The sequence below is a fragment of the Centrocercus urophasianus genome, unplaced genomic scaffold, assembly GCF_019232065.1.
Source record: "Centrocercus urophasianus isolate 14NV4802_14NV808 unplaced genomic scaffold, USGS_Curo_1.0 seq_73, whole genome shotgun sequence".
NCBI lineage: Eukaryota > Metazoa > Chordata > Aves > Galliformes > Phasianidae > Centrocercus > Centrocercus urophasianus.
Window position 1 is genome coordinate 6958254 of NW_024885344.1, and position 27120 is coordinate 6985373.

Sequence of the window (27120 nt, forward strand, 5' to 3'; positions counted from 1 at the left end):
TGGCTGTCAGCCCCACAGCTCCGGCCCTTCTGTCACGCCTTCTGCCAGGGCTGCCCCGGCACAGCTCCAGAGCCCACCCAGCCTTGGACACGTGACGACAGCGCCCGGAGGTAAGAGGCACACCAGGCAGTAATGCACCAAGGCAGGTGCGTGGGGCGATGGTGAGGGGAGGTGAGTAGCATCGGTCTGCAGGAGGGAGGAAGGCCACTCTGCGTGAGAGCTGTGCAAAACCTGTGCTAGCAGTTTGCACAGGTTTGTTATGGGTCAGACAGGTCTCACTGCTAAGCTTGCCAAGCTTCAAAACTTCCAGCTGGCTGGCCTCCATTCCAGTCGAAACCGGCTAATTACTCTCAGGTTGCAGGTGGGGACAACTGGTTTGTATCCACAGCCCAGCAAGGCTTGGGCTCTCCTGGCTGCTGTGCTACAGAGTCCGGGGGTTTGTTAAAATTCAGAGCACTGCTAGAGCAGCCCAACTGATCCTCGGCGTAACCTTTGTGGCTCAATGAATAGATTCCAAAGCTGACTTTGCCCAGAGAGCCGAGGGGTGTGTACACACCCTCAGCGAGAGCAAAGCATTTACATGAACTTCTCAGGCTGCTGGCTGGGAGCTGAGCGCTGCACAAGCAGGGGCTGTAAGCATGAAACAAAGCTTGTGCCATGTCTGTGCAGCAATAGGATTTCATAAAGTCTGTTTGGATTTTTGTTTTAAAGATGGATTTTGAATGTAGAAAAAAAGATCTTCTGGTTTTGGTTGGGTGTGTATTGTGTGTCATGATGATGTATGGCCTGATGGTTTGGGAGATGTCCCACAAAATCAGCCCGTCTCTCCCTGTTACACCACCCAAACTGCTCTGTATAGCTGAAGCCTTTAGATTCTGGGGAAAAAAAAAAAAAATAATAAAATAAAAAATCGAAACACATTTCCTGGGTGTACTATGCTTCTAATGGCTGTGATGCCACACATTGTGCAGAGATCAGAGCCATGTTCTGTTAAATATAACACAGAGTACTGTACTCTAATTAATTTCCTATCTAAATTAGCAATAGGTACAAAGGGCTGAAGAAATAAATCCTTTCCTTACAGTTAAGGGGTGAGGAATAGGAAGGCTTGAGAGAGATGGCCAACTGCCCAGCAAAAATACGTGTAGCAGCCTGGAGTTGAGCGAGACTGCCCTGGGGCCTAGATCAGACCAGCCTCTTAACATTTGCAACTCTCTCCTCCTCTTTCTCTGTCCTGAAATGAATTTAATTAAAGTGAATAGGAGTTGCTAAGAGACGAGAGGAGTTCTGGAGTTCTTGCTGGGGCTGAATTGTGCCTCTGCTTCCAACACTTTATGCTAAAAAAGATGATGTAACATGAGCATACATAAAGCACTGTTGGCTCTAGGAAGAGCTGCTCTTCCCTCCTTACAGTTACAATCTGGCTTCCCAGTCCTCAGCATCTTTCTTTATTTTAGAGAACTGCTAGTTTCCTCTGAGACACCAGCAAAATATAGTTACATTTCTCTGTAGTATCTCTGCAGTTTTCTCCTTGTGCTCTTTTGGGTTGCGGGTGTCAGCAGCTGAGCCTGAAATTTGTCATGAACAGGTATCTTTGGAAATCAAAATAGGAACTTCAGAAGTCTTCCTACTTTGTTACTCCTCATCCTTTCCTCAGCTCTACCTTGATTTCAGCATCAACAATGGGCTAGGTAAACTCTTTCAACTCCATTTCTTCAGTTTAACATTTTGATTTGGCTCATGGCCCAGCTCATGCTTGAAACACAATAATTTTCCAGGCAGTCTTCTGGTCAAGCCCAGGATTGTTCACTTTCCAAGATCAGGGTAAGGGATGGCAGATTTAGCTTCTCATGGTCACATTATTGCTAAATTAATACTTCCATTTTTACCTGACTTTTGTAATCTTAGGACCATCCTGCTGTACAAGATGATTGCGAAGATAACTTACAGGCTGGCAAGACATGTGTCCACTGAGACACATAGGACCACGCAGGTGAGAAGATTTCTGCATGGTGAGTAGTGTATCCCAGAACAGTCCCTGGGTGGAAAGCATCTTCCTCATCTGAACACAGCAGGGACCTTGCTGGAAGTGTTTTGGGAGCAAAGCAAAGAGCTGCTTTTTCAGCTTACAGGGAGGTACTTCAGGTCCTAAAAGCACAGGGAATTTCCATTGTTTCATAATAACGCTAAAATAGGTGACATTTTGATGCACAATAGTCTTACTATATATTTACTCTTGGTGCTTGCACTCTTTTAAAATATAGCATTATTCAGGCATGATTGCAGTGCTCAGTTCATTCACAGAAACATTAATTTAAAGTAATATTAAAGTAATGTTATTGGAGCCAGTAGCAATGCAGCTGTAATAACAGTGGGAGAATAACATTCAGATCATAAGAGGAGCATTATTTGTACTCATTATGGTAATTTCTTCTTGTTTTTTTTTGTAAATAGTTCAATCACAAAACACAGTTTTAGTCTTCATGAAGTTACTTGCAAACCCCTCAAAAGAAGAGCTGAAGAGAGGAATGAATTTACTGTGACTATGAGAAATTGCTTTTTTATAAAATAGCTCAGTAGTAACTGCAAATACCCCTGTAAATAATTGACTTCTTTATGTTTATCTCCAGGTGCTTATTTCAGGATTCAGCCCTCCATACAGGAAGCCCTGGTGGAGGGGAGACCAGTTGTAGCCTTGGAGAGCACCATCATTACACATGGCATGTCCTATCCTCAGAATCTGAGGTTGTAGGTTTATGTTCCTTGTTCAAGGAAGTTGTGAGAACAAAGTGAGGGGAAATGTCAGGTTATTAGAGATAGTGGTATAAAAAAAGTCCTATTTGGACTTTCTAAGTAGAGCAGAATCATAGGACACGCATATTCATACCTATTTATCTCCTAACCCAACACCTTACATTTCTGGCTTCTTTTGAAATGTGGCAGCAGATAATGTCATCATTTGCTCTAAGACAGAGATACCACAATTAATGGCTGCCCAATGACAGACACTGAAAACTCCCATGTAGTTTCTTTTGGTATGCCTTTTGTGATACAAAAAGGATTGGAACACAACATTGAAATCTGCTCATTGGCACCACTCAGAGCAGCTGCTGTGAGAACTCATGGTCCCTCTCAGTGCCTTCTGTGCCCTATGCACAGTTTTAGTGGTTGAAGATTGCCTAACATATGTAAATATACCTGCAATCAAAAGATAGAATATCCCACAAATGATCAAATGTATAGCCTGCAAAGCTTAGAAAGGCCTAGTTTTTAACCTTAGAATATACTCAGCTTGCAGCTTTTCAACACTGTTGGTACCCAGTACCTAACTGCCTATACTGTAAAAATATATCCTGGTCATTTGAGTAGAATTGAATTATCAGGGGTTTCTGTGAAGATGTATGATCTCACAAATAACAAGGATTAGATACAGAAAGGTTCTAATTTGAGAAGATCCCTAATATTTAGCAGTGTATTCTACAAATAGGTTTGCTTGTAAGCCAGGCTATTTTACAGCTCCTGCCTCAGAAATGAAGCATAAAGCCTGTCCATTGCTATCCTTAAAACAGGAGCTCTGAATAGTTCTGCACTGCTGCAAAGTCAGGTGTAAGGTTTTGCCATTAGGAAGATACAGAAGCAGAACTGGACTTAGCTGAAATCCTAACTGTGCAAAACTGGAAACTGGGAATGCCAGCCATGAATCTCGGCAGGTTTCTTGTCTGATTATTTGTCTCACTAATTTTGTGATTGTTGTCTCATCTACCTTCTTCTAGCATGGCCAGAGAGGTAGAAAAAATTGTAATGAGAAACGGAGCAGTGCCAGCCACTATAGGTATTTTAAAGGGTCAAATCCACGTGGGACTCACAGATGAGGAACTTCAGTTCTTGGCAAGCAGTAAAAATGTAGTTAAAGTGTCTCGGAGAGATCTTCCTTATGTCCTCAGCAAGGTATGATATGCAGACTTTCTACTGGGGTGTTTTCAACACAGCAACAGGGTGGTCTCCAGCTTTAAGCCAGGTAGCTTTGAGCCCCTTACTGAGATACCACATGTATCCGGAGTCAAAATAAATCTGAGTCAGGGAATAGCAGACCTGAAATAGGACTCCTGAAAATTCACTCAGGATTGGTTGGTTAAGCAAAGAATATTCATTTTGGCATGATAGGGCATCATCATGTTACACATGAACTGTGTGACAGCAAGTCACCCCAACGTGTGCGCATAGTGCTAATGATCTTGTTAACTGCCCAAGAACCCTGCTGGTTGAAAAGCCCAGGAGAATGAAGGCTTTTGCTATTATCAGACCAAGAACAGCTTATATAGAAGGGATGATGAAACCTCTGCCTTTTTGCAAAGAATGTTTGTGTCAGAATTTCACTTAGCTGTGCCAACAGGCTGTTGTGACACTGCTGTTTGTCAGAACACAACCACAGCCTCCTGCATGTGGCATTCTCTGAGTCACTCTGGGGGCTGTCTGTGACCTCCTTTCCCATATAGGGTTTGTCTGGTGGAACTACTGTATCTGGAACAATGATTGCAGCACACAAAGCAGGAATCCCTGTGTTTGTGACAGGAGGCATTGGAGGTGTCCATCGAGGAGGAGAGAACAGTAAGAAAATTAATACATACTACATTCATCTGTGAGCTGAGGAGGAGGTGGGTCTCACCACACATGAGGTTTATGCCCTAGTCCATGTTGCTCTCTGGAAACCTGGGATATGGCACAGCTTTGGCAGTGCAGCTTGTGACCTTTAAGTACATACTTTTCTTTTAGCTATATATACTCATAGTACAGTGTAAACACACCGCTCTGCTGAGTGCTATCTCTTTCTGGTGTAAATTCCACACTGGAGGTTTCCAGAGGTCAGCAAAGCTTATGTGGTGTTTCTCTGCCAGTTGTGTCAATATTGATATCAAAGTCTTCTTATATTCCATTTTCTTGAACTTTGTCCTTTCTTTTTTCCAACTCAATTTTTGCATGCTATTTAGTGACGTGAACTAACAACTGAGACAGTCAGTACAAGGCTGCACCTCTGCCCTTAATCAAGTGACTTCTGTGTTTTCAGTCCTTCTTACAACCTTAGCGCCTTAACATATGCTTTAAAATTGTAATACTTGCGTGTGGATCAGAATGTTTACAAAAAGAGGCAGATGTGGCTTTTTAACAGGGCAGATCACATTAGCACAATCACAAACAACAGCTGCTTGTCCCTTGACAGCTCTGGATGTGAGTGCTGACTTGACAGAGCTAGGACGGACTCCAGTTGCCGTTGTATCTGCAGGAGTCAAGTCTATCCTTGATATTGGCAGGACATTGGAGTATCTGGTAGGTATCATGGGCTGCTGAGCATGAAAGCAGGTGATTATGTACTTGGTATACTGTGTCCAGCAGTGCTAAGTGGGCCCAGTGATGCTGGGGCAGTTATTAAGCCTAAGATTCTGATGAATAACTATTTAGAGGATGTGAGGCCTGTCTTTTCAGTTCTCTAGCCCTGGGGCTATTCAGGCACTGGACTGCCCCCAGCATCATTCTGTCTGTGCCCAACAGGCTGTTGCAGCAAGTGCTCCAACTGAGCCAAAGGCAGCCTAAGCCACGGCCTCTTCTCTGAGTTTAGAGTCACTCACTTTTCTGTCTACTGGGAGAATGCTCCCACACTGATGGATGAGGCAAGCTATATCTATCAGACACTAAAACAAAGCTATAATTAAATTAAGAAACAATATGATTTTTAGTAGAGTCCGTTTTTAAGGTTTGTTATATTGGAAACCACCAGAGGCAGTACTTCAGGTGACAGCCAGTGTCAATACTTTCCAATCACAAACAGAACTCATTTAAATTCCTGTCAGCTCATAGCATAACTTCAGGTCACAGCTTGTTACCTTGGACTCAGCATTGTGCTAGTGACAGCTGCCCTGCTTTTGATCAGCTCTGTGCAAAGGACGCGTGTGTCTCACATGTTTCAATATGCCAGATTCTGTCTGACTAGTTACCATGTCTGGCTCTTTGCTTTGAAAAATGTTGGTGACAGAACAGAATAGAATGGGATGTATTAAACATGCAAAAATAATCAAACCCTGTGCTAATTCTGTGATTCTAAAGAAAGACGGTTTCTAGCTGGTTAGAAGGAAAAAGTCTTATCTCTCTCTCTGAGTCCCATTTCCCTCCACTGATTACCTCACCTCCATTACTACAGGAAACTCAGGGGGTCTGTGTGGCTGCCTTTGGAGAGTCAAGGATGTTCCCAGCCTTCTTCTCAAGCCAGAGTGGCTTCCAGGCACCATATCATGTCCAGGACGAAGAGGAGGCAGCTGAACTTATCGGTGTGTTTCAGCAGGGAAAGGCTCGTGTAAGCCCTGGAACAGAGGGTCAAAAAGTGGAGTCATTTTTTGATATTTGGTTGGTTTCTTTTTTTAAAAAAAAGTCTTTGCCTCTTATTGTACAAACAGCCTCCAAAGAAATAGGGGGACATAAACTGCTTGCTGACTAGACAAGAACCTGTCCTTGGGTGAGCTAAGAATAGGAGCTCCAGCTGTGGATTCACATACTCTCCATCCTTTTACATTCAGTTTGTCCAAAGAGAACCTCTATCACAGAATCACAGAATGGCCAGCGTTGGAAGGGATCTCAAGGATCATGAATCTCAAGGATCATGAATCTCCAACCCCCCTGCCACAGGCAGGGCCACCAACCTCCCCATTTAATACTAGACCAGGCTGCCCAGGGCCCCATCCAACCTGGCCTTGAACACCTCCAGGGATGGGGCATCCACAATCTCTCTGGGCAGCCTGTTCCAGCACCTCACCACTCTCTCCGTAAAGAACTTCCCCCTGACATCCAACCTAAATCCTCCCTCCTTCAACTTACAACCATTTCCCCTTGTCCTGCTGTTATCTACCTTTTCAAAGAGTTGATTCCCCTCCTGTTTGTAGGCTCCCTTCAGGTACTGAAAGGCTGCAATGAGGTCACCCTGCAGCCTTCTTTCCTCCAGGCTGAACAAGCCCAGCTCCCTCAGCCTGTCTTCATAGGGGAGGTGCTCCAGCCCTCTGATCATCTTTGTGGCTCTCCTCTGGACCCTCTCCAACAGCTCTCTGTCTTTTTGGTACTGGGGGCTCCAGACCTGGATGCAGTGCTCCAGATGGGGCCTCACAAGAGCAGAGCAGAGGGGGACAATCACCTCCCTGTCCCTGCTGGCCTCCTCTAACCATCTGCCTGTCCTCTCCCAGCCAGCGCTCTGGGTCTAGGCCTGAGCAGCGGTGTGCTGATAGCAGTGCCCTGTCCCCAGAAGCAAGCTGCCTCAAGCCAGCTTATTGAAGATGCCATCCAGCAAGCTCTCAGCGAAGCCAGGTGAGAAGCAACCTAGGCCCTAACCTCTGTTCGCTCCATAGTTTTGAGGAAATAAGTGACTTCAGGGACACTGCTAGAAGGGTTGTAGCACAGCTTAATCTTGGGTGTGGATGAGCCCATAACAAGGCTTTCACCATGGTTTTATCTAACCTGAAGCTTGTTTACAGGAGTTTTTATGCTATGTGGTTATGGAGATAAATTAATCTGCTTGCAGCAGTGCTTGTACTCTGATGCCATTTCAGCTCAGTTTGTCTCAGTAATTTTCTTTACATTTGCAGGTCCAAAGGGATTTCAGGCAAAGAACTGACCCCTTTTTTGTTACAGAGGATCAATGAATTAACCAATGGGAAGTCACTGGACTCCAGTATCCTTTTACTAAATGGAATGAATAAAGGAGTAGTATACTTCCTATCTCCTCCAATGATGTTTGCTGGAAAATGCTGACATTTTATTGACAGTTCAGCAAGGGGCAAACACTTTGTTACCTACAAATAGATGAAAGCTCAGTAGCTGCATCCTGATTTTTCAGTAGCACCCTTACTGTCCTCCTCCACTTTTGCATTAAAAATTAGATGCCAACACAGACAGCAGATAGTCAAAGAGATCCTTCACATGTGATCCCTGAGCTTGCCTGCTCTGTGATGGAATCTTGCCCTCAGTTCAGTCTTGCCCTCAGAGGAATTGTACACTAGAAGATGTCTGGGCTTCCCAGAGCACTGAGAAACTTGGAAGAAACACTCCTGTATAGCATGAATGCTCTTGCACAGGCAAGAGGAAGGCAGATCTACTGGCTAGGATACTGGTGTAGGGTCTGGAAAAGATAGATTCAACCCCAAGCTCTGCTACCAGTTCCTTGGGAGACCTCATGGCTGGCAGACTGGTTTGAGGATACTGGAGTTGTATGCTGCCACAAAATGGGGCTTTCAAAGCCTCTGATACTCTGCTCCCTGTGGAATTAATGAAAATCGGACATGGAGAGACTTGGCAAAAATCTCAGTAGGCATCCAATACTGGAAGGGTGGCCAAGATCCTCAAAGGTTGTTACACTCTTAGCTCCAGGTTAGGCACTTCACCTCATTTTCTGTGAGGCCTTTTCTTCTATTTTCTGTCTGTAAAATGGAGATGTTAGCTTTACTCTCCATGGACACAGAGGAAGGTGAATACTTAAAACTTCAGCATGCTCATACAGTACTGTAATCCAGCATACCTGTTCCACTGGATTTTGGCTTCTGGGAATCAAATCTACCAAGTCTCACAGCATGCATTTCCTGCTTTCTCCCTCTAGGCCATTTCCTACGTAGGCTTCTGTTGGGCCAGTCATGCTGATATTTTCTCTTTTCCTCAAAAAATGCCATACAGACCTTGCTCTGATCCAAAACAATGCCAGAGTGGGCAGCTGCATTGCAGTGGCTCTGAGCAAACTACAGAAAGCCACAAGGAAGGGGAGCTTGCCTCGCAGAGGGAACACAACCGTGCCTCAGCCAGTGAGTCCCCTGCTGTCCTCCACATAACACCTGTTTGCTGACAGCACTGAAGATAGTTTTTTATCTATTTCCAAAAGCATAAGGTGACTCAGCCAGAGACCAGTCGTTCTCCTTTATGCTGGCAGACCTTCTCTCTTTAATTTTCTTTATTATTCGCAGCTAAATATTCTATCCCATTCTATGTACAGAGGATGAACTGTGGCAATGCCTAATCTCATTAAATCTTAGACCACTGTATCCATTAAAGCTTTCATCACTTTTTCACCTTTTATTGTGACCTTATGTACAGCTTCAACTCTGTTTCTCTCAGTGCCAGGGAATTTATGTGACTGCAGGAGTAGACTTGGAAGAGGGTGTTGGCAGAGGATATTTTGAGCTGCTGAGTCACACACATTTTATAAATATCTTCTTTCTTTGGCCTCCTTCTCATGACTGCCAGAATTACAAGATGTGCCGCTTATCCCAAATATGATCCATTATAACTCTAATACTCCATTCACGATCTTAGATTTCATGTGTGCTACATGATTTACAGCAAATCTATTTTAGGTAGACTTTAGAGAGCTGAAAAAAGTTTCTAAAATCCATTTGCAGTAGGATTTGTCAACATAAAAGAGTGCAGTGACTCCAGAGGCAGTAACCTATGTCCCCAAAGAATCTGGGAACTTTCTGTTTGTGGAGCTGTGCTGCTTTTTCTGGCTTTGTGGGACAGTAAGACAGTGATCCATGAAGTTGCACTGGTTAGGTAATTTCTTCTGGGAGCTTGCAAGACATGACTGCATTTTTCTGCCCATTTTTATCCATTTCCTCCCTGTCCATCCTTCCTCTCACTCCTGTTAAACAGCACTGCCTGAATCTTTCTGAGGGTTAGTATGTCAAAAATTGTTATACTCTGTGAACAATCAATAAAACCGCCAGCTCCTCTGTATGTACTCCATAACGTCCTGCCTGCCATGCTGGGACTGCATATCAGCAATTATAATTCAGAAATGCAGAGGAGAGATTTCCATTCTTTCAGAATGGAAGTGCACAGACCTGTGTCTAGCCAGCCAAAAAAAGCACAGGCTTTCACTCTGTAAATCAGAAGGCTTTTCAAGACGGTGCAAAAAAAAGCCAGTGAAAATTGGAACTTTTCCCTTAAGTCCTTCCAACCACTTTCTACCTCTTTCTTCCTTTTAAAGGTGGTGATTGGAGGTATCAACGTTGACTTTATAGCCAAGGCGCAGAACTCTGTCATCCTGGTATAGTATCTTTAGTAGCTTGCTTATCACTGCTGCCATTTCCAGCTAGTTTTACAGAATTGCCAAGCCAAAGAAGGGTGGTGGGGGGAAGACGATGTCAGTGCATGTTATCTTTGTGTCTGTATGAACACACAAGCACACACACGGGAAGCGTCGTGCTATGCATTTGGTTGTGTTGTCTAGGTGGACACACACATGTCGATCTGCTGTGTTCATGTGCTGAGTCATTGCCTCTCAAGGAGCAGAGCCACATATCATCCTTACAACCTCCACATATCACTGGCCTCAACTGGTACCTCAATGCAATTCTTTGATGCCAAAAACCCAAAGAGCTGTTTTAGTAGAAGTGCTGCCCAAGTCACTGACAAAATACATATGCAAAGAGCTAGAAGCAGTGGATGAAAACCCTCACTGTGCTAACCTATACGTAATTCAAGATTAGAAACTATACTGAGGAAATCCCCAGATAAGAGCCAGTTCTGGCTGCTTCAGGCTGTCTTAACAGCTTGAATAGGAGCCAGACTACGTGCAAAGTACCCAGAGTAGTAAGAAACCTTTGAGAAAAGTAGCAGTCAGAGCTAAATGAGAGCCATCTTCCTCAACCATAAGAAATTTAAGACATAAAAAGAAAAAAAAAGATTGCTTTTAAAAAATAAGCATTTTAAGTGTTGTGAGACCTTGTGTGTTTCAGTGTGGTTTGACCAAGAAGCTAAGACTTGCAGACTTTGCCATTGCAAACAGCAGTCATTATATGACCTATACAATTTATTTTATTTTATTGAGATTGAAGTGGTAGAGCTTGCTTGTAAGTTGTTTAGTTTCTCAAATCGCTATGCTGATTGCTGAAGCAATAAACCTGTAACAAACTCCTGCCTTCAAATGGGGCCACCTGTGAAGACCTCTCAGTCAGATAGAAGACGACCAGCTGGTGAAGCTACTGCTAAGGAAGCTGGAAATTAAATAAGGAAGCAAAGATGAAACCATCATAATGGTTAAGGGTGACACGTGCTGTAGCGTCAGCTGTGCAGGCTTTCAAAACCAGAAGTCCAGCAGCTTCAGCTGTGATCAAACTGAGAACACACATACCCTGCACTAAGCTATTAAGGCAAGGTGCAATCAAAGGTAGGCAAACCACCTGTTGGGATAGCAGCAGTGAGTGCAGACCCCTGGGGCATGCGTGATGTGGTGAGGGGCTGAGGGCAGTTACAAACCCCATTGGGAGCAGCTGGTAAGGGAAAAGGAAGATTTCTAATGTTGTATAGTAGCGAGCCCTGGAGCTGAAGGCCCATCACAGCAGCTAATCAAATGCCAAGCTGCAGGAGGATTTGGGAACTGACAGCCTCTATGGTTAGGCACAGAAGAGAAAGCAGGCTCAATGCTATTGCTCTGCTTTGGCTTTTAAGGACTTTTCCAAATTGCTTAGCACCCAGCAGGTCCCACCCTTATGCATGCTGTTTGTTGAAGAGGCTTGCAACACATGATGTCCCGTTTAGCAATTCTAAAATCCCGTTTAGTATTCTGTACTGATTTTACCTTGTATGTGGCTTTCAAGGCTACCCAGAAGTGAAGTGCCTTTTATAAGTAACTATTTGCATGTAAGTAACCAGCAGAGAAAGATGCATATTGTCTAGGTTTGGGAAGGTTGCTGGACAAGTAACTGTGGCTATAATGGTTTTAGAATATCCAGAAGAATCATAGAATGGCTTGGCCTGGAAGGGACCTCAGAAATCATCTAGTTCCTACCCACTGCATCAGGCTGCCCAGGGCCCCATCCAGCCTGGCCTTCGACACCTCCAGGGATGGGGCATCCTCAACTTCAGGAAGAGCAGAGTCTTATCTTTACATTAGGAATTCAAGCTTCTTAGGATGCAGAAAGAGGTCCTAGAAACTCTTTCAATTCCTTGAAGCCTTGCCAGAAAGCATCAGCTCAGTTATCTTTCAAACCACTTCAGCAAGCCCATTTTCATCTTTCTTTCCCCTGAATGCAACAGAGAATAGATACTCAAGTGCTGCTACAGATTGAGCTCAGTACAGCTGAGCTGGCAAGGTGTGATCACAGTCAGTCATCTCTTTGCCTTTACAAGCAAGCTGCTTCATCTCTCATCGCACCCACTCTAAAGTAATTTAGCAGCTTCGTTTCTTTTAGATCTTGTGGGGTTGTACAACAGCAGGGAGCACCCACGGCTGGATGCCTGCATGGCAGGCTGGTACATCCGCTGTTAGGGTGAAGCTGGGCTTAAAAAACCTGAAGCTGTGCCATTGGGATGCGGGGGCAAACTGAAAGAGAAGAGCAGCAGGCAAAGAAAGGAGCTCATGTGTATTTTCAACATTCCTGATGGCATCAGCTTTGAAAAATAGATGATGGAGCTGCATTAAGTAGGGTTTGTGCTCATTACCAGCGACAGTTAGTATCATCTTTTAATGTTGAAATAGAGGACAGTGTTCAAAGCTATGTTGTTTGACTTGCCTAAACAAGCATCCTTGCTTTTTGATTTGGAATATATATACGTATTTTCACTTGGCTTCTTCTATTATGCACAGTAAGTTGCAGAGCTAAAATAGACAGGCTCAGCGCTTCGGAAATCTGCAACGCTCAGTAGGAGACAGTCACAGATGGAAACAGCCTTAGTCCTGGCAGTGCCAGTGGCAATTCAAGGGGAGAGTAAGCAAATGTAACAGAGAGGCATTTGGGTTAATGAGGAGTGACAAGTAGTGGAAAGGTAGACAGAGGCGATAGGTTGCTTACATAGCATTCTACTCAGGTTGTCCAAACAGTTCAGGGCTTGGAGAACTGCTAGGCAGAAAAGCAAAGAGATGGAGAATGAACATGGTGTCTTACAGACTGCACAACTGGGGAAAGCCAAGGGAAACAAAAGGAGCCTGGAGGTTAAAACAAACAAACAAAAAAAACCCAAAACACACATAGTAGGGAGAACAGCCTCTTACAGGACTGATGAAGACAGTATTGTGTAGTAAGGACAGGTATTGTCCATGATTTCAAGGCTCACTAGAGGGGAAGAAAGGTCACCGGAGAGCTTTGATGCAAGTTCAAAGAATGTCCAAGAACTGTGAGAGGGGAGGGAGGAAGACTATCTTGTACCCTGAGATGGCAATACATCTGCTTGGTTAGGAAGGATAGAATGTTTACAAGCAAGAAAAATGAGCATGTGCAGAGATATTCTTGTGCGCCTGGGCTGACACAGGGCAGAGAGAGTCTGGACCTGGAGCAGCACTGCGTGGGTATGCACATGCTTCAGTACTTGCCACCCAAACACTTGTTGGGAAATTTTTTGTTCCAACAGGTTTGCCTCATTATTTTTATTCCCAAAAGAGACAGGGGAGTTGTTAGCTTTCTTTATTTGAACAAAGGGAGAATCCAGTGGGGCATGCATCTATGGGGTCTCTCTAATTATCAGGGGAAACTTTTATCTCCGTACCCAATGCTAGTGAGACGTTCCCCCCTTTCCCCACTGTCTTGGGGTTTGTATTCATCTCAGTTCACCTATTGCATGCTCATCCTCCCCAATAGGTACCCCCCACCTTTGTTTATACATACTTTCTAACTTGGATTCAGAGTTTGTTGTTTTGCCCAACTAGATCTTTGTCTCCTCTAAAGTCTATCACTCTGTTCTGTCCAGCACACAAGATTTACACACAGGTGCATCTCTCCTGCCATATACCTGCAAGATAAGTTTGTTTAACTTGTTCTTCTCAGATCCTATATTGCAAGACATCTTATCCTTTCTTCTCTCATGTCACAACCTACTCTTGAAAAGCTCTGGATTATCCAGAAGATTATTAGGCATGCCAGTGGCAAGCTGTCTTCAGAAATGGAAAATATGTTTCAGGATTTTGTGAATCAGGAGCTTTAGAGCAATTTGATAGTCAGTGATGAAGCCCAGAGAGATTTGGACATTTACTGAGGTAATTCTTCTGGCAGGAGAGCTGGGAGGAGGGATAAGGAACTGTCTGTGCTCTGGCAGTTTGACCATTTGTGACAGATGGACAGAGGGAAGAGAAAGGAGAAGCTGATAACCACAAAAGTGGAGAAAGGTTTTTGGAGAGAGAGATGTGTGGGAAGAAAATGATAAGTCAAAATAAATAAAACTGCAGAGGCAACACTTGCAAAGGCAACAAAACCTGTTTTATCTTCAAAGTGAAAAAAATAAAACCAAACAAGCAAACAAACAATTGCTTACAGGTGGGAGGTAGGTGTCCTGGAAAACAGTTCCAGAGCCCATCAGGTCTGGGTCAGTAGCTCCAGAGTCCCAGTGCTGATGTGAGCAAGTAAATTCAGAAGGTTGCTCTTCAACCAAAACGCCCTTCCGTGTTGTTCAAAGAGGTTGTAGTCAATAAAATCAAGATAGTTATGCATGGGGAGACCAAAATGATCTCGCCTTCTAGGCAACGGGCCTTTTATCACCAGAGCTGATGTGTTTAGATGGGCTGTGGGAGTTTGCAGTGCTTGCAAAACTAGACGGTCTCTGTTTGCTGCTGTATGTTTCAGCAATATCAATTTCACTTCAGGTGTTAATGGAGGCATGGCATCTATACCAAGTAGCTCTTCCAACTTTGCTTATAAATAATTTATTCCTCCAGGGTGGCGGGCAGACAAACGCTGGAAGAGTAAGACGAACTTTTGGCGGCGTTGGAAGAAACTTGGCAGGTGCCTAGTGCTTGGGTTTACCTGTGGGTGCCTGCCAGCTGTGATTTGTCCTTTGGTACTCCTTCAACAGCAGGAGCTCTTGAGCTCTGTTCAGATCTGGGACACATTAGGCAATACATTAGGGGACAGACTGCCTGGAAAAGGCAAAGGATGATCCAAAAACTGAGAAGGAAAGGAGCCGAGCAGAGGTCTGGAAAATAAAGAACCTCAAATATGAAGTTAACTAGTCTGTAGCACAGTGGCCCCAAATTGAGGTTAAATAAGCACCATTGCTCTGCAATGACTGCTGAACAACCCTGTCCTCAGTGTTGAATTAACGCCATGTTGTGGTTGCAATAGGAGTATGTCTCAAGGAAGGATTTGAAATGAATATACCTATTCAAAGGTGATTGACTGTGCACCAAAGACGAGAGGAATTGGAGCACAGAAGTTACTGTAGGAGAAAACAGGCTACAGTCATTGGCAACAGCATAGAACCATAGCATGCCTGGTGCTTTAGCACAGGCAGGAGCAGACCAGTGTTTGAGTGCTGAAATTAGCAGGGGGACATAACGTGAAGACCTTAGGATTACTCTGGCTTTTTGATCTTTCCCAAGTCTCCCTAACACAAATCTGCTATCGCTTCAGATCACAGATGGGGAAAGCTTGAGGAAAAAATTGCAACCCATTCACTGAGGAATGAATTGTGGTAACTTGAAGGGAGAAGAGGAAGGGTCTCCCATGAACCCATTAGTAAGACAGCCTTGCGGGACAGCCACACGGCAAGGCCACACACAGAAGTGATATCGGCAGGCCTGAATTCTTGTGATGGGTACAGAAAATGTTGCCAGGGAAGTGCATAAGTTTCCTCTGACAGACCTGTGAACTTCTTTTCATTTGCTTTTAGACTGCTTAAGCCGTCTTGGCCTGACCCCTCTCTTTCTGTCAGCTGTGGGGAAGGATGAACATTCAGAGTCCATCCTGCACTACTGTCAGCACATGGTACGTTTCACAGTAATGGCTCTTCAGAAGCATGGAGGTGATGGCATTACATAAAGGAAAAAGTATTTGTAACCCTGGCAAACATAAAAGCCACCTTCCATTGCATCTCATCACTAAGAAGGAGAATAATTCAATGCTGCTTAGATACATATCATTAAAAGCCAAGGTGCTACCCCCAGAACGCAGATGAGATGTACACAGAGCTTTAAGTCTGAACCACGTGGTCTTAATTCAGCTCCAAGGAGCGGTGTTTGAAGGAAAAAGAGAAGTAAATAAGGAGGAACTGCAAAAACAAGTAGGCAGGCCTAAGAACAACCAGAAATATGCAAAGCCTGATCCTCGGGATAAACAAAGCAATACCAAAACCAGCCTGATTTGGGCTATAAGACAGAGAAAGCCTAGAACCAGAAGCCAAGGCTAGGTACCTCCCATGTTTGGGGAAACAGAATCTTACAGCCATATACACACACAATTGTACACCAGAGAAATACCTGACTTCAGCAGCAGCTTGTCCTCTGACACCAGGAAGCCAGAAGCAACCCCAATCCAGAGCATCAGGCACTCCTCTTGGGAAATGGTAGAGCTGAGGGCAAGACAGGGCTATGGGTGGAGACCCCAGCTGAGGCTGGTCAGAGCCATTAAGGCCTATTGGTGCCTTCAGGGCCCTGCTATACAGACATAAAGACCACTTGAGACCTTAGTACTGGTAAATTGAGCAGCTCAATGAAAACAGTAATAAGAACAAGAACTCTCTTTTGGTATGCAGAGGCTTTATAGCTGCAGATTTATAATCCTTCCTCTATCTGAGCACAGTACAGTTTGAGCTATCTCAGTGAACAGCCTCTCAAGAGAAGGTGGAGTAGGACTATTTGCCAAGAAATCGTGGTCTGCAAGAAGCCTTACCAGCAGTGTTGGTGACGACCTTGCCCTTAAAGTCTCAATATTCCCTGTGAACTAAGTGGGGAGAAGCACTTCTCCATCCTGGAATGTATATTCCAAGCATTGCCGTGGGTTCTCGTAGCAGATCATTCAGAAGGCCCACAGAGGGGAAGGACACCTCACAGCTATACCTTTGACTGCTGTAAAAATGGTTCTAAGGCTACCATCAAAGTCAGCTTCCCTGCTGTGCAATCAGTGAGATGGCTACTGTAAGCACTAGCTGAACCATGCACCAAGATTTGCTCAGTATGCCATCAGATGTGTCATAGAAGTTGTAGGAATGGATAGCTGGAGCAAGCAGTGCTCTGCAGGATGCTCTGCCATCACAGCAGAGCGACATGATGTATTGAACTGCATGGCAGAGGCCTGTCATGCTCATTTACTAAACAATTTCTTAAATCTTTGCTGTGGCTCCTGTTGCATTACACTATTAATAGTTAGCCATCTGCCTGCACTGCCTAGACCAAGATATCTCTGGAATGTTGCTTATCTGAAGGGAGAAGGGAGGATAAAGGGAGAACAGCAAGCTGGGCTACTGCTACAAATTGGGTGGGTGCAGAGAAAGTATACTGATGTTGAGCCAAGTGTAACAGAGAGGAGGAACACACTCCTTTTATAACTGTTCTTACTGTTTTAGGACATGAGTGCCATCCTGCAGCTAGAGGGGAAGAGCACAGCTACTTACAGTGCTATGATAACCAGTGCTGGGGAGCTGAGCATCGGCTTGGGAGATATGGACATCCACCAGCAGATCACAGAGCAATACGTATGCACGCCAGCTGATTTGCAACCTTCTGCTTATGAGAAGCAGTGTGGAGGTGTGACAAAAGCCAGCTAGTAAAGTAGTACCAGGAGGGAGTGGGTGTGCAGAGGGAACATGGGCATTCCTGAAGTTAACCCCAGGTATTGGCCACTGAGATTGCAGCGTGGCAAGCTACCAGAGGTACCTGTTACTGCTTACCCGGATGGAACGTCTTCATATTTCTGTTTCATAAGAAGTCACCATTGCTATCATCCCATGAGATGTAGGCCAGAATCCCCTGCACTGATGAATTTCAATTAACCTATCATTTTTGGCTTTTTAAGGTCAGCAGTAAATCCTGCCCACCTGCAGAAATTATATTTCCCCCTTTTAAGAAAAAAAACAAAAGTAGACAGAACACTGCCTAAAGTAAGTTTTCCTGTTCCGCTCCCACCCCACCATCCCTGTTGTTTCTCCATGCTGAGTTGTACAAACAGGTGCTGCTCCTCAGCACGTCCAGCCCTTGGAAACATCAGGGCTAATGGAAGCAGTAATTGCAGATTGATTTGGTGAAACCCCCATCACTGCACCCTCCTCCCTACTCGTTCTGCTGTCAACAGAACAAATCCTGCACTTCATGACTAGCAGTGACATGAAAGTTAAGTGCAATTTACTTATTGGTGGGCTTTTAGTGAGGGAAAAATATGGTCACTGCTCCCACTTCCATCCCCACCCTGCCTCTCCCAAGCTCTGGCACAGAAAACCATTACATGACAGATTAGTTCTCCTGAGTTTTACAAACCAGTTGTGGCCAATGGAAATTGTGATCCAATCTTCTGCTGCAAAGTGCATTTTGGCAGCCCTTCTTTCAGCCAGGATTAGCAGAAACACAGGAGGGAGGTGTGCAAGAATGCCTGTAGTGCAGGCCTGGTGTTTAGGCTGTGGTCGTGAAGCCTCAGAGAGGCAAGAGAATGAGCTGCAGCTCCTCACTCCATCGTCAACCTGCTATCTAGAGAAGTACTGTAGCCACTAGATATACAACTGGACAAGGCAAGAGCAGACCAAGGGAAATTTAACATGATAAAAAAACAAAGAGCCAATCTGTGTGCCTTCACAAGAGGATGACTTGTCTTCCTCCACCTAAATAGGGAGCTACAGGCCAAAAGCCCTCATCTCACTGCGGCTGTTAGCTCTGGGGCTGTTCAGAAGGGGCTCTGCCTGTCAATGATGGGGAGCAGAGAACAAGAAGGGGAAGAGATGAGATAAATGGAAACATCCAGCTTCCTTAAGGAATCGCTTTTTTATGTTCATTCCTGTGTTTAAGAGCTGTGAAAACCCTGCATCCTGAGTATGACCAGGAATCATTTTGTCTCTCTGCAATGACTCGGCCTGTCTCTGCTCTGTGTCTTGGATTTTGACTAGGTGTCCCAGTTCAAGGAGAACCTGTGCCGGGCCCCACTGGTTTGCATTGATGGAAATGTGCCTCTTTCCACTATCCAATACATCTGCCAGCTCGCTAAAGATCATCAGCTAGCAGGTAAGGAGAACCCACCCAGCCCTGGCCCCATGGCTCCTATGTGTGTGTGCACCAGGGTGCTCCACATGATCTGAGCACTTTCCACTCGTTGGTGGAATTATCCAGCCTGACATGCTGTGTTACCCACTGCTCCTTTCCATACACTGCTACTCCATTTTAAATGGATGAAACATTTCTGCTTTCTCTGAGTTTATCTCATTCCGCAGCTAAGTCACATCTGCTGTAATGTAGGAGCTGGAGCCCTTCGGCACTGCCAGAAGGACAAAAAAAGCTGTTCTCTTTGCCTTTAATCCCAAGGCAAGCACAGATGTGCGTGCTTCTGCCACTCTGAGCAGTGATGGAGTTTTCTTTTCAGAACAAGTGCTGAAGCATCATTTGGGAGGGCTTCTCTTCCACCTTCCATAAAATCCAGAGCTCCTCCCTGGCATGCTGAGGACACTTTACAAGGCTTCCCAAACCTCTGCAGTTTCACCTTCATTTTTAAGAGCAAATCCTGAAGAAGATGATGTTCTTAATATGTGGCAGAGGTTGCCAAAGCAGATAAAGGGAGTAACAGGCCCAAAGACTGATTATATCATTCCAGAGCCAGAAACAACTTTGTTATTGCTGAGCAGCAAAGAGGAAAACTGGGGAACCCTGGACACCAGTGTGGGGGAAATCATCTTTAGGTTTCTGATACTCTGCAAAACAGCCCCAGCTGTACAGATCACATTAAGCCTTCTGCACTGCATCCTGCTCAGATACAGGAAAAAACCACTGGTTCATCAGTTAATTAACCAATTGCAATCTTCCTTTAAAGTGTGCTACGAGCCGACAGATGAGAACAAGGCCTCTAAGCCATTCCTCTCAGACAGCTGGAAAGCACTTACGTACATTTGCCCCAACCTACAAGAGCTAAAAGCAATAAACCGGACTCTTGGGAACCCTCTGCCAGCAGGTATTGAACACTCACAAGAGTCAGTTGTGCTGACTTTGCTTATTTCACATAATCTAGATCAGGAAAGAGCATTTTCCTCCTCTCTCCCATTTCAATCACACTGGGTTATAACACAGCAGGAATTCATGAGCAGTCTTGGCATCTTCCACCCTTCAGCCATCTCTGTGTGGGTTGCTTGGCCCAGGCCAGACCAATGATCAATCAAAGAGCACAGCAGGCCTAGCGTGGCTCCTTGTGCAAACCAAGAGGTCTGTTTTCCTCACTGTGTCACCGAAATAAGAGCAATCTCTAGTTTATAAATATCTCAGTGACACAAGATGTTCTGAGGGCACCTGCCCCCACACTACCATTCTTTGGGGAAATGAAATACCATACTGTATGCAAGCGGGATCCCAAAAGCATTAAAACATGGAAGTCATGCTTCAGGATGGTGTTTTTAATCTCTATAGACATGTGTAGTTCCAGGGAAGCATACGATTGACAGTATGGAAATCTAACACTGGAAAATCGTGTTTTCCCATGAATAAAAGGAAAAAATATCACATTTTCAGTAGTGCTCATAAATAGGAGCACCGTGTAGGCTGCTCCTATTTACAGTCTGCCAGCCCACAGAGAGACCCACTGAGATCCTTCAAAGTTACACCCTAGCTTTTCCTCTTCTCTGTCTAAAGAGGCACCATCCAGGCTGGAGGACATTGTCAAGATGGCAGCAGCCTTGGCCTGCCCTTTGCTGTCCCACCTGTGCTGTGTGATCGTGACCCTCGGTTCTCATGGCGTCCTCCTGTGCGGCAGGAGCCTGGGAGGGAGTATCTCTCTTCGTCCAGCACCTCACGACCAGGTAAGGGAAAACTAACTCAGAGCTCTCGGCAGCTTCTGTCTGGGACTGCAGAGCATGATTACTATTTCTGGTGGTGAAGCGGTGATGCTGGGAAACGTGGCATCAGTGCTGGCAAATGTTCGTGTTTGTGGGTGGAATGCACAGCTCTGACGATTAGTGAAGAAAACTGAGTTGTCTGTCCTGGCTCCTGGCAGCAGTGCTTATAGCCAGCTCATTTTACATGTGCTTTCCCTGAATATTCATGACTGCAAGCTTCATTTTCAGGAACTTAAATCACTGATCTCCTTTGAAGTGTGAAAAAAAAAAGATTATTAAGATTATTGGCTTATTGGCTTATTTTTGTTTCCCTTTTTTGGCATCTATGCATGCTTGGATGACACCAGCCCCAACAGGCCACATCAGCTTGAGCAGTGCTCACTGTCCTCCCTCTCTCCCCAGACTGCTGCTGCCAGCCTCTGTGCCACCCACTACCCTGCCATCCCTATCAGCAGGGAGGAGATAGTCAACGTCTCAGGAGCTGGTGACAGGTACATTGCTAACTTCTCTATTCCCCAGCTACATGTGGAACCATCCTAACATGATTTCTTTTAAATTCTACTACAAAGATAAACTATGTTCTGTTGCTTGAGGAGCAGGCACAAGAGCAGGACCGGTTACTGTGATTCCTTGCAATGCTCACTAGAAATGTCTCACTGAGCATCTTGAAGCCCACTTTGTTCTTATTAGCTTTACTTTTGTTTAAGATCCAAGCCCTCCATGGCCATCTAGTATTTTCTGGATTACTCTGGGCTGAGCTGCTGAAAGCTGAGTAAACCACTGCACATCAAAGCACCCTTACCAGCTAACTAATTTACCTCCAGTGGAAGTAGGACTGATGTTCAAGAGTTGCCCTATGAAAGCACTCCATCAGGCTCTGCACTTGCCTCTGGCAATAGCTTGTGCTTCAGAAGAGTCTGCTGTGCAACTCGCCTGCCTGTTTTCACACTGCTGCACATAGGGATAGGAAATGACACATACTATTCCTAGCCTCAGTGATCCATTCTCCGTCTGTCAGGGAAGTATTTCATTATGCTCCTTGTTAACTTGTCAAACTCTATATAGCAGTCAGGTTTAATTTAATTAAAAAATCTGGTGGATTTTTTAATTATTATTTATTTAGTTATTTAGTTATTTTGCTTCGTGTGCTGCAATAATTGATTCTCTCCTTTCATTGCCTTACGCTAGACCAAAAGGCCACATCTGACAGATATTTCCTTTCAGTTTTCTTCTCTTACCTACCAGTAACTCAACATAGCAGTATCTCTCCTTTTTTTCTTATTTGGGTGAGCAGAATAAAAAGTCATTTTTGTAATAACTCAATACTTTAGTCAGGATCAATCAGTATCTTCTTGCCAAGCTAATTCATCCACTTAACACCAGAATCCTTCTTTACTTCTCATATCCTAAACTGCCTCTAAGGTGAGTTGGCTGTACTCAGCACAGCACTATGAAGGAGGATGCCATGTTGTGCAATGCTGTAGAGCCAAACACAGCAGTGGTGGAAGTTCACGGAGTCTCTGAATATTGGGAAATGAATCCCATATTGATTTCTTCTCCTGAAATCCCATTCCTCAGAGTCTCCAGGTTCATGCAGGAGTTTTCAAAGCACTCTTGTTTGTCCTGGAGTGTCCTTCTGGCATCCCTTGGCAGCTTCTCTGAGCTCCTGTTGCATTGAACAGTGCCAGAATGGGCCAGAAGTGCTCTCTCTTTGGCATACAAGCAGATGAAACAGCCTGGCCTGCTGCCTCCTCCAAGGGACCATGCAGCAGGCTACAATCCAGGGCTAGACTCACAGCTCAGCCTTGAGAGCCCTAGTCCTTCCAAAGCACTGTGTCAGGGATGCTGATCCAGGAGGCCCCAGCCCTGCTCCTCTCCCAAGGCTCTCCTGTCCTTGGAGGTGCTGCCCTGCGGCTGTTTGCTTCCTGCACCCAGCTGCCCTGGCAACATAACACTGCCTGCCCGCACACGGCATCGCTAGGGGATGCACCCCCAAATGTTTATTCTCAGTCCCTGGAGCTGTTGAGAGATGGAATGGTTTTGGAAACCACAATCTTCTGTGCCTTTGTTAAGGAGAAGAAAAAAGAAAAGAAAAAAGAATGATACTGAGGTAATTAGCGAGAGTGCAGAAAAGCAGTCATTTTCCCTTTCACACAGATTAGCTCATTAATCCTCCCCACTGCCATGTTTTCTTGCCCTTGCTTCCTCTAGTCTCAAATGTCATTATCTTCTCCCTTCACCTTCCCTTCTCCTTTGTCCTTCCCCGGTTTCCTAGCATCACTCCGAGTTTGGCTACAGACAAATGCTGGCTGTTCCCACCAGCAGCACCCTGCATGTCCCCATGCCTCAGCAGAGCTGTCTTCTGCAAGACAGGCAGGTGATAGCATCACTTCTGATGCCTCCTTGCTGCCTGTGGGTTCAAGTACCTGTTGTTCAAGCACTTGCAGCATTCTTACTGGCTAATCTCAAATGGACAGCCACAGAAGAAGCTGACAGAAATCTGAATCCAAAATCTCATTTCACCTTTGGATTTTTTTTTCCCATCCTCTCTCACATTACATAGGGAAACCTACCTCTCTGCCCATCTACACCTTCCCAATGGGGGTAAGGAGGGAATGTAATTAGGTTTCACCAAGGAGCAGAGAAGTGACAAAATAATTGAAGAGGAAGGGAAAAATAGGTTCTTGCCTTTGTAGACGCCCTTTCTCCAGTCTGTCTTGGAGAACTGGGAGGAAAAGAAAATGGGGTGGAACGGGGTGTGACATCAACTTCTCAGATGAGAGGCAAATAAAATGCAAATCAATGGCACTATTTGTTCCTCCAAATTTTAAAATAAATATAATAACCCCCCACAAACTTCTTTTCACCTCATTCCTACTCTGCTTCTGTAAGCATTGATCTGGATTCATAGGATCATTAATGTTGGAAAAGACCACAAAAATAATTGAGTCCAACCATCAACCCACCACCACCATGCCCTCTAACCACGTCCCTCAGATGGGTTGTATTCCAGCCAGCCATGTTCCTGAGGCCAAAGCTGTTCCCAGGGCTCAGAATTGCTGTTCTTTCTCTCCACAGTTTAATGGCAGGAATTGCTGCAGGGATGCTTGCCAACCACGACACAGACACCTGTGTCCGGATGGGCCTGCTGGCTGCACGCCTGTCTCTCTGTTCCTATGAGCCCATTTCCCCAGAAATCAGCACGTCCACCATCAGCCAGGAACAAGTCCAGAGCAAGCCCTGGCCAGAGGCAAAGGTATGGAAGCTGGACTAGATTGACATCGCTTTCTCATCCATCACCTCCTCATGCACCCAGCAGTACTGTCTCCAGGAATTAGGCCGTGTTTTCTGTTTCAAGCTCAAAAGCTGACTAGAGGACTTGAGCTGGTACACACTGCTTTTTAGGAGGTGAAGTCTCAATGGAGTGCATCCGGCATCAACTTGTATTGCACTGTTCACGTTCACGTTCTCCTATTGTTACTTCCTCTCTCTCATGAGTTACAACCACTGCTTTAGTCTTCTGTCTGCTGCCTGCTAATAGTTTATCTCACATTCCTATGGGGAACACTCACCTGTTTTGGTTTGGTGTAAACCATCACGGAAGGAGGCCCCAATCCAGGGAACTTTTTTGTAAAGACTGGTTTCTGATCCTCAGATCTCCTATTTCCCTGAAGTTGCAGTCCCTCACATCATCGTTCATTACCATGGTAGCTCCTCTGTCACTGACTCCCATATCTCCAGGACCATGTCTTCAGGCGGGTCCAGCAGCTTCTCACTCCTGTTTCTCTCCAGGAGGTCTCATGGACCACAACCAGTGCAGCTGACAGGGACGTAATGCTGTATGACAACCTGATAGGCCTTCCCAAGCTAGCCAGTGAGTGTTGCATTTTCTTGGTCATTTCCAGGGAGGAGGGGAAGCACAACCCTTGTTTACAGATGGCCACACAAGCTGTGTAGCTCAGATGACTCAGCCACATTCACAGTGAGTTTGTGGCAAAGCCAGGAACAGAGAAGTGACCCTCTCCAGGATAGGACTGCACAGCAATCCCTCTGCTTTTAACACCTCCAGCATCTTTATTACTAAGGACAGCTCTACTTAGGTCAGTTTGGTAGGAAGTCTGGCCACTGCCTTCTGACAAGCAGCTGGCAGAGCCAACTTGCCTGAGGCTGAGCCATTCCCATCCAGAGGTGAGGACAGTGGTCACAAGAACTCACCCTTGGTCCACAGGGAACACCTAGTGGGCAATTACAAATGCCCAAGAGAGGGCTTTAAAAGACAATGGATGAGGGGTTCATTGGGTTTTTCTCCTCTGCCAGCTGTTCATTCCAGAAGGCTTGTAACAACTCATCAGCTTGGAGTCTGACACCTTTCCATCAAATTTGGCTGGGATGGGCTGAGAGGGTCTGAGGTCTGTGACAGTGCAATGACAAAGCTCTGTCACATCAGTAATATCTTCTCAGGGTATCAAAGATAAAAATACAGCAGATGCCTTTATGGAGAAGAAAGGGATTCACACACTGACCAGCAGCCCCCCTTTATCAAGGCCTCAGCTGAAATGCTGTGCTTACACCACACATAGTACCCATCACTGAGAGAATCTGGGTGGCCTGGTGGGAGTGTGCTGGGCTGTTTGGGAGTGCAGGGATGGGGACAGGCCCCCACAAGCAGCCTGGTTAGCTCACAGGAGGGGAGGTGGGACATGGCAGGGGCGGGGGAAAAGAGCTGTGCGCCGGTGCTATAAAAGTGACATCCAACCAGTGCTGGGGAAGAGAGGCAGCCTCAGCTTCAGCTCCTGTTCCCAAGCCTCATTGAGCAGGGCATCCCCGAGCCAATCCAGGTCCTGAGGATGGAGGTCTGGGTGCTGACAGCCGCTGCCCTGCTGCTGGCACAGCTCTCCCTGGCCCCAGCACACATAGAGGCGCTGGGGGAGTGGGCAGCTCTCCCAGCAAGACACCTCGGAGCTGGGGGACCCACAGAGAATCATCGGCCAGCTGGAGATGGAGGGGACAACCAGGCGTACGGCAGCCACCCCCAGGTCGCAGTGTGGGAGGCTCTGGCAGAGCACCACCCTACCTCTGGGGCTCCCTGTAAGGCCACAGGCAGCAGTGCACGGGACCTCCCCAGCAGGCCCCGCAGGAGCCCACCACAGCCCTTCCGCAGCAGGAGCCTGGGGCTGAGCCATCATCTGAAGGGCTATGGGAAGTTCAACAGTGACACGGTAAGCACAGGGCATGCCTGCCCATCACCCAGGGCACAGGCAGGCCTCACAGCACCTCTCCGGCGGAGCAGGATGTCCCCAGGGCTCAGCCCTGGGTCATAAGGGGATGCTGCTGGGTGTTGTTCTCCTTTAAATCAGTAAAGTGATGGAAAGCCTGCACCGGGAGATGAGCTGCCCCCCCCGGGCTGTTGGCATTAGGCTGAGCTTGCTGCCTCCCCTGCAGCACTCCTGTCGCGGCATCCAGAGCCGGCCCTGCCAGAAGCCTTCGGACTGCGGAGGCTGCCTGGGGCTTTACACCTGCAGGCCACCCGGCACCTGTGGACTGAAGGCTGTCTCCCGGCAGAGAGGTGAGCAGTGCCTGTGGTGTTGTGTGGTTTGTGTGCTGCCGCAAGGCTTCAGCTAGCATGGCTGCTCTCTGGGCTTTGTCTTCGCAGGGGGGTTCATGCAGAGCATCCAGGGGCACGCCGTCCCAGAGCAACGCAGCTCAGTGTGAAGCTGTAGGGGCTGTCCTGCTGCTGAGACCATCTCCTGCTTGAGTTTCATGTTCAGTCCTTCATTAAACAGCTGTAAAAGGTTCTTTCTCTGTGCTTTTCATGCTGTTAGACACTCCTGGATACTGTATGCTGGGTTTGAGCCCCACATTCCTTACTGCTGCCAACAAGGCACTCACCCCTCCACCACCCTGCCTACCTGCCCATTTCTGCCACCACCACCACCACCACAATCCATTTCCACTGTTTGCTGGGTCCTATACCCAGCAAAGAAAGGGGCTGCTGATGTACGAAACTTTGGCTTCTGAAGCCTTCTGATCCCTTCAAATCCCCTCCTTTGCGAGTGGAATTAGGCTCTGCTGACCCTATCATTGGTCACCATGGCCCTCAGATGTGGGGAAGAGGCACTTCCAAACCCTCCAGCAGTCGCGCACGGCACATTGCAGAACTGGGCTGCCTGCAGTGAGGCATTCCAGCACACAGCCTGTCCCTGACACTCCCAAAGCAGAGGAGGAGATCTCCATTCAGTCCTGCATTGAAGACCACTGAGGGATTTCTTTCCTCTCAGCTTCAGCCAACCCCAGGCCTGTGGAGAGCCTCAGTGAAGATAGGTGAGCAGCAGCATGTGGCTCCTTAGGGGAGCTGACATCCTCATTTTGTCTCAG

General features: G+C 46.1%; 1 protein-coding gene across 13 annotated transcripts; it reads left to right on the forward strand.

Moving 5' to 3' along the window:
- On the forward strand, positions 1 to 26540 carry LOC122170679 (pseudouridine-metabolizing bifunctional protein C1861.05-like). Of its 13 annotated transcripts, none has more exons than XM_042837778.1 (22): positions 1 to 110; positions 1909 to 2012; positions 2631 to 2745; positions 3774 to 3948; positions 4497 to 4608; positions 5219 to 5325; positions 6194 to 6320; positions 7224 to 7344; positions 7623 to 7708; positions 8704 to 8828; positions 10010 to 10069; positions 14669 to 14735; positions 15622 to 15716; positions 17293 to 17421; positions 18820 to 18934; positions 19734 to 19871; positions 20543 to 20709; positions 21148 to 21236; positions 23824 to 24001; positions 24538 to 24619; positions 26188 to 26311; positions 26399 to 26540. In XM_042837778.1, the coding sequence occupies exons 2-22, from the start codon at positions 1928 to 1930 to the stop codon at positions 26463 to 26465; spliced, it is 2364 nt and encodes a 787-aa protein (XP_042693712.1). In that variant the 5' UTR covers positions 1 to 110; positions 1909 to 1927; the 3' UTR covers positions 26466 to 26540. The 13 variants fall into 13 exon arrangements, with proteins under 13 accessions (XP_042693712.1, XP_042693718.1, XP_042693717.1 ...); XM_042837777.1 differs by having other exon boundaries at positions 67 to 171; XM_042837775.1 differs by having other exon boundaries at positions 88 to 146.
- The last annotated feature ends 580 nt before the right edge of the window (positions 26541 to 27120 follow it).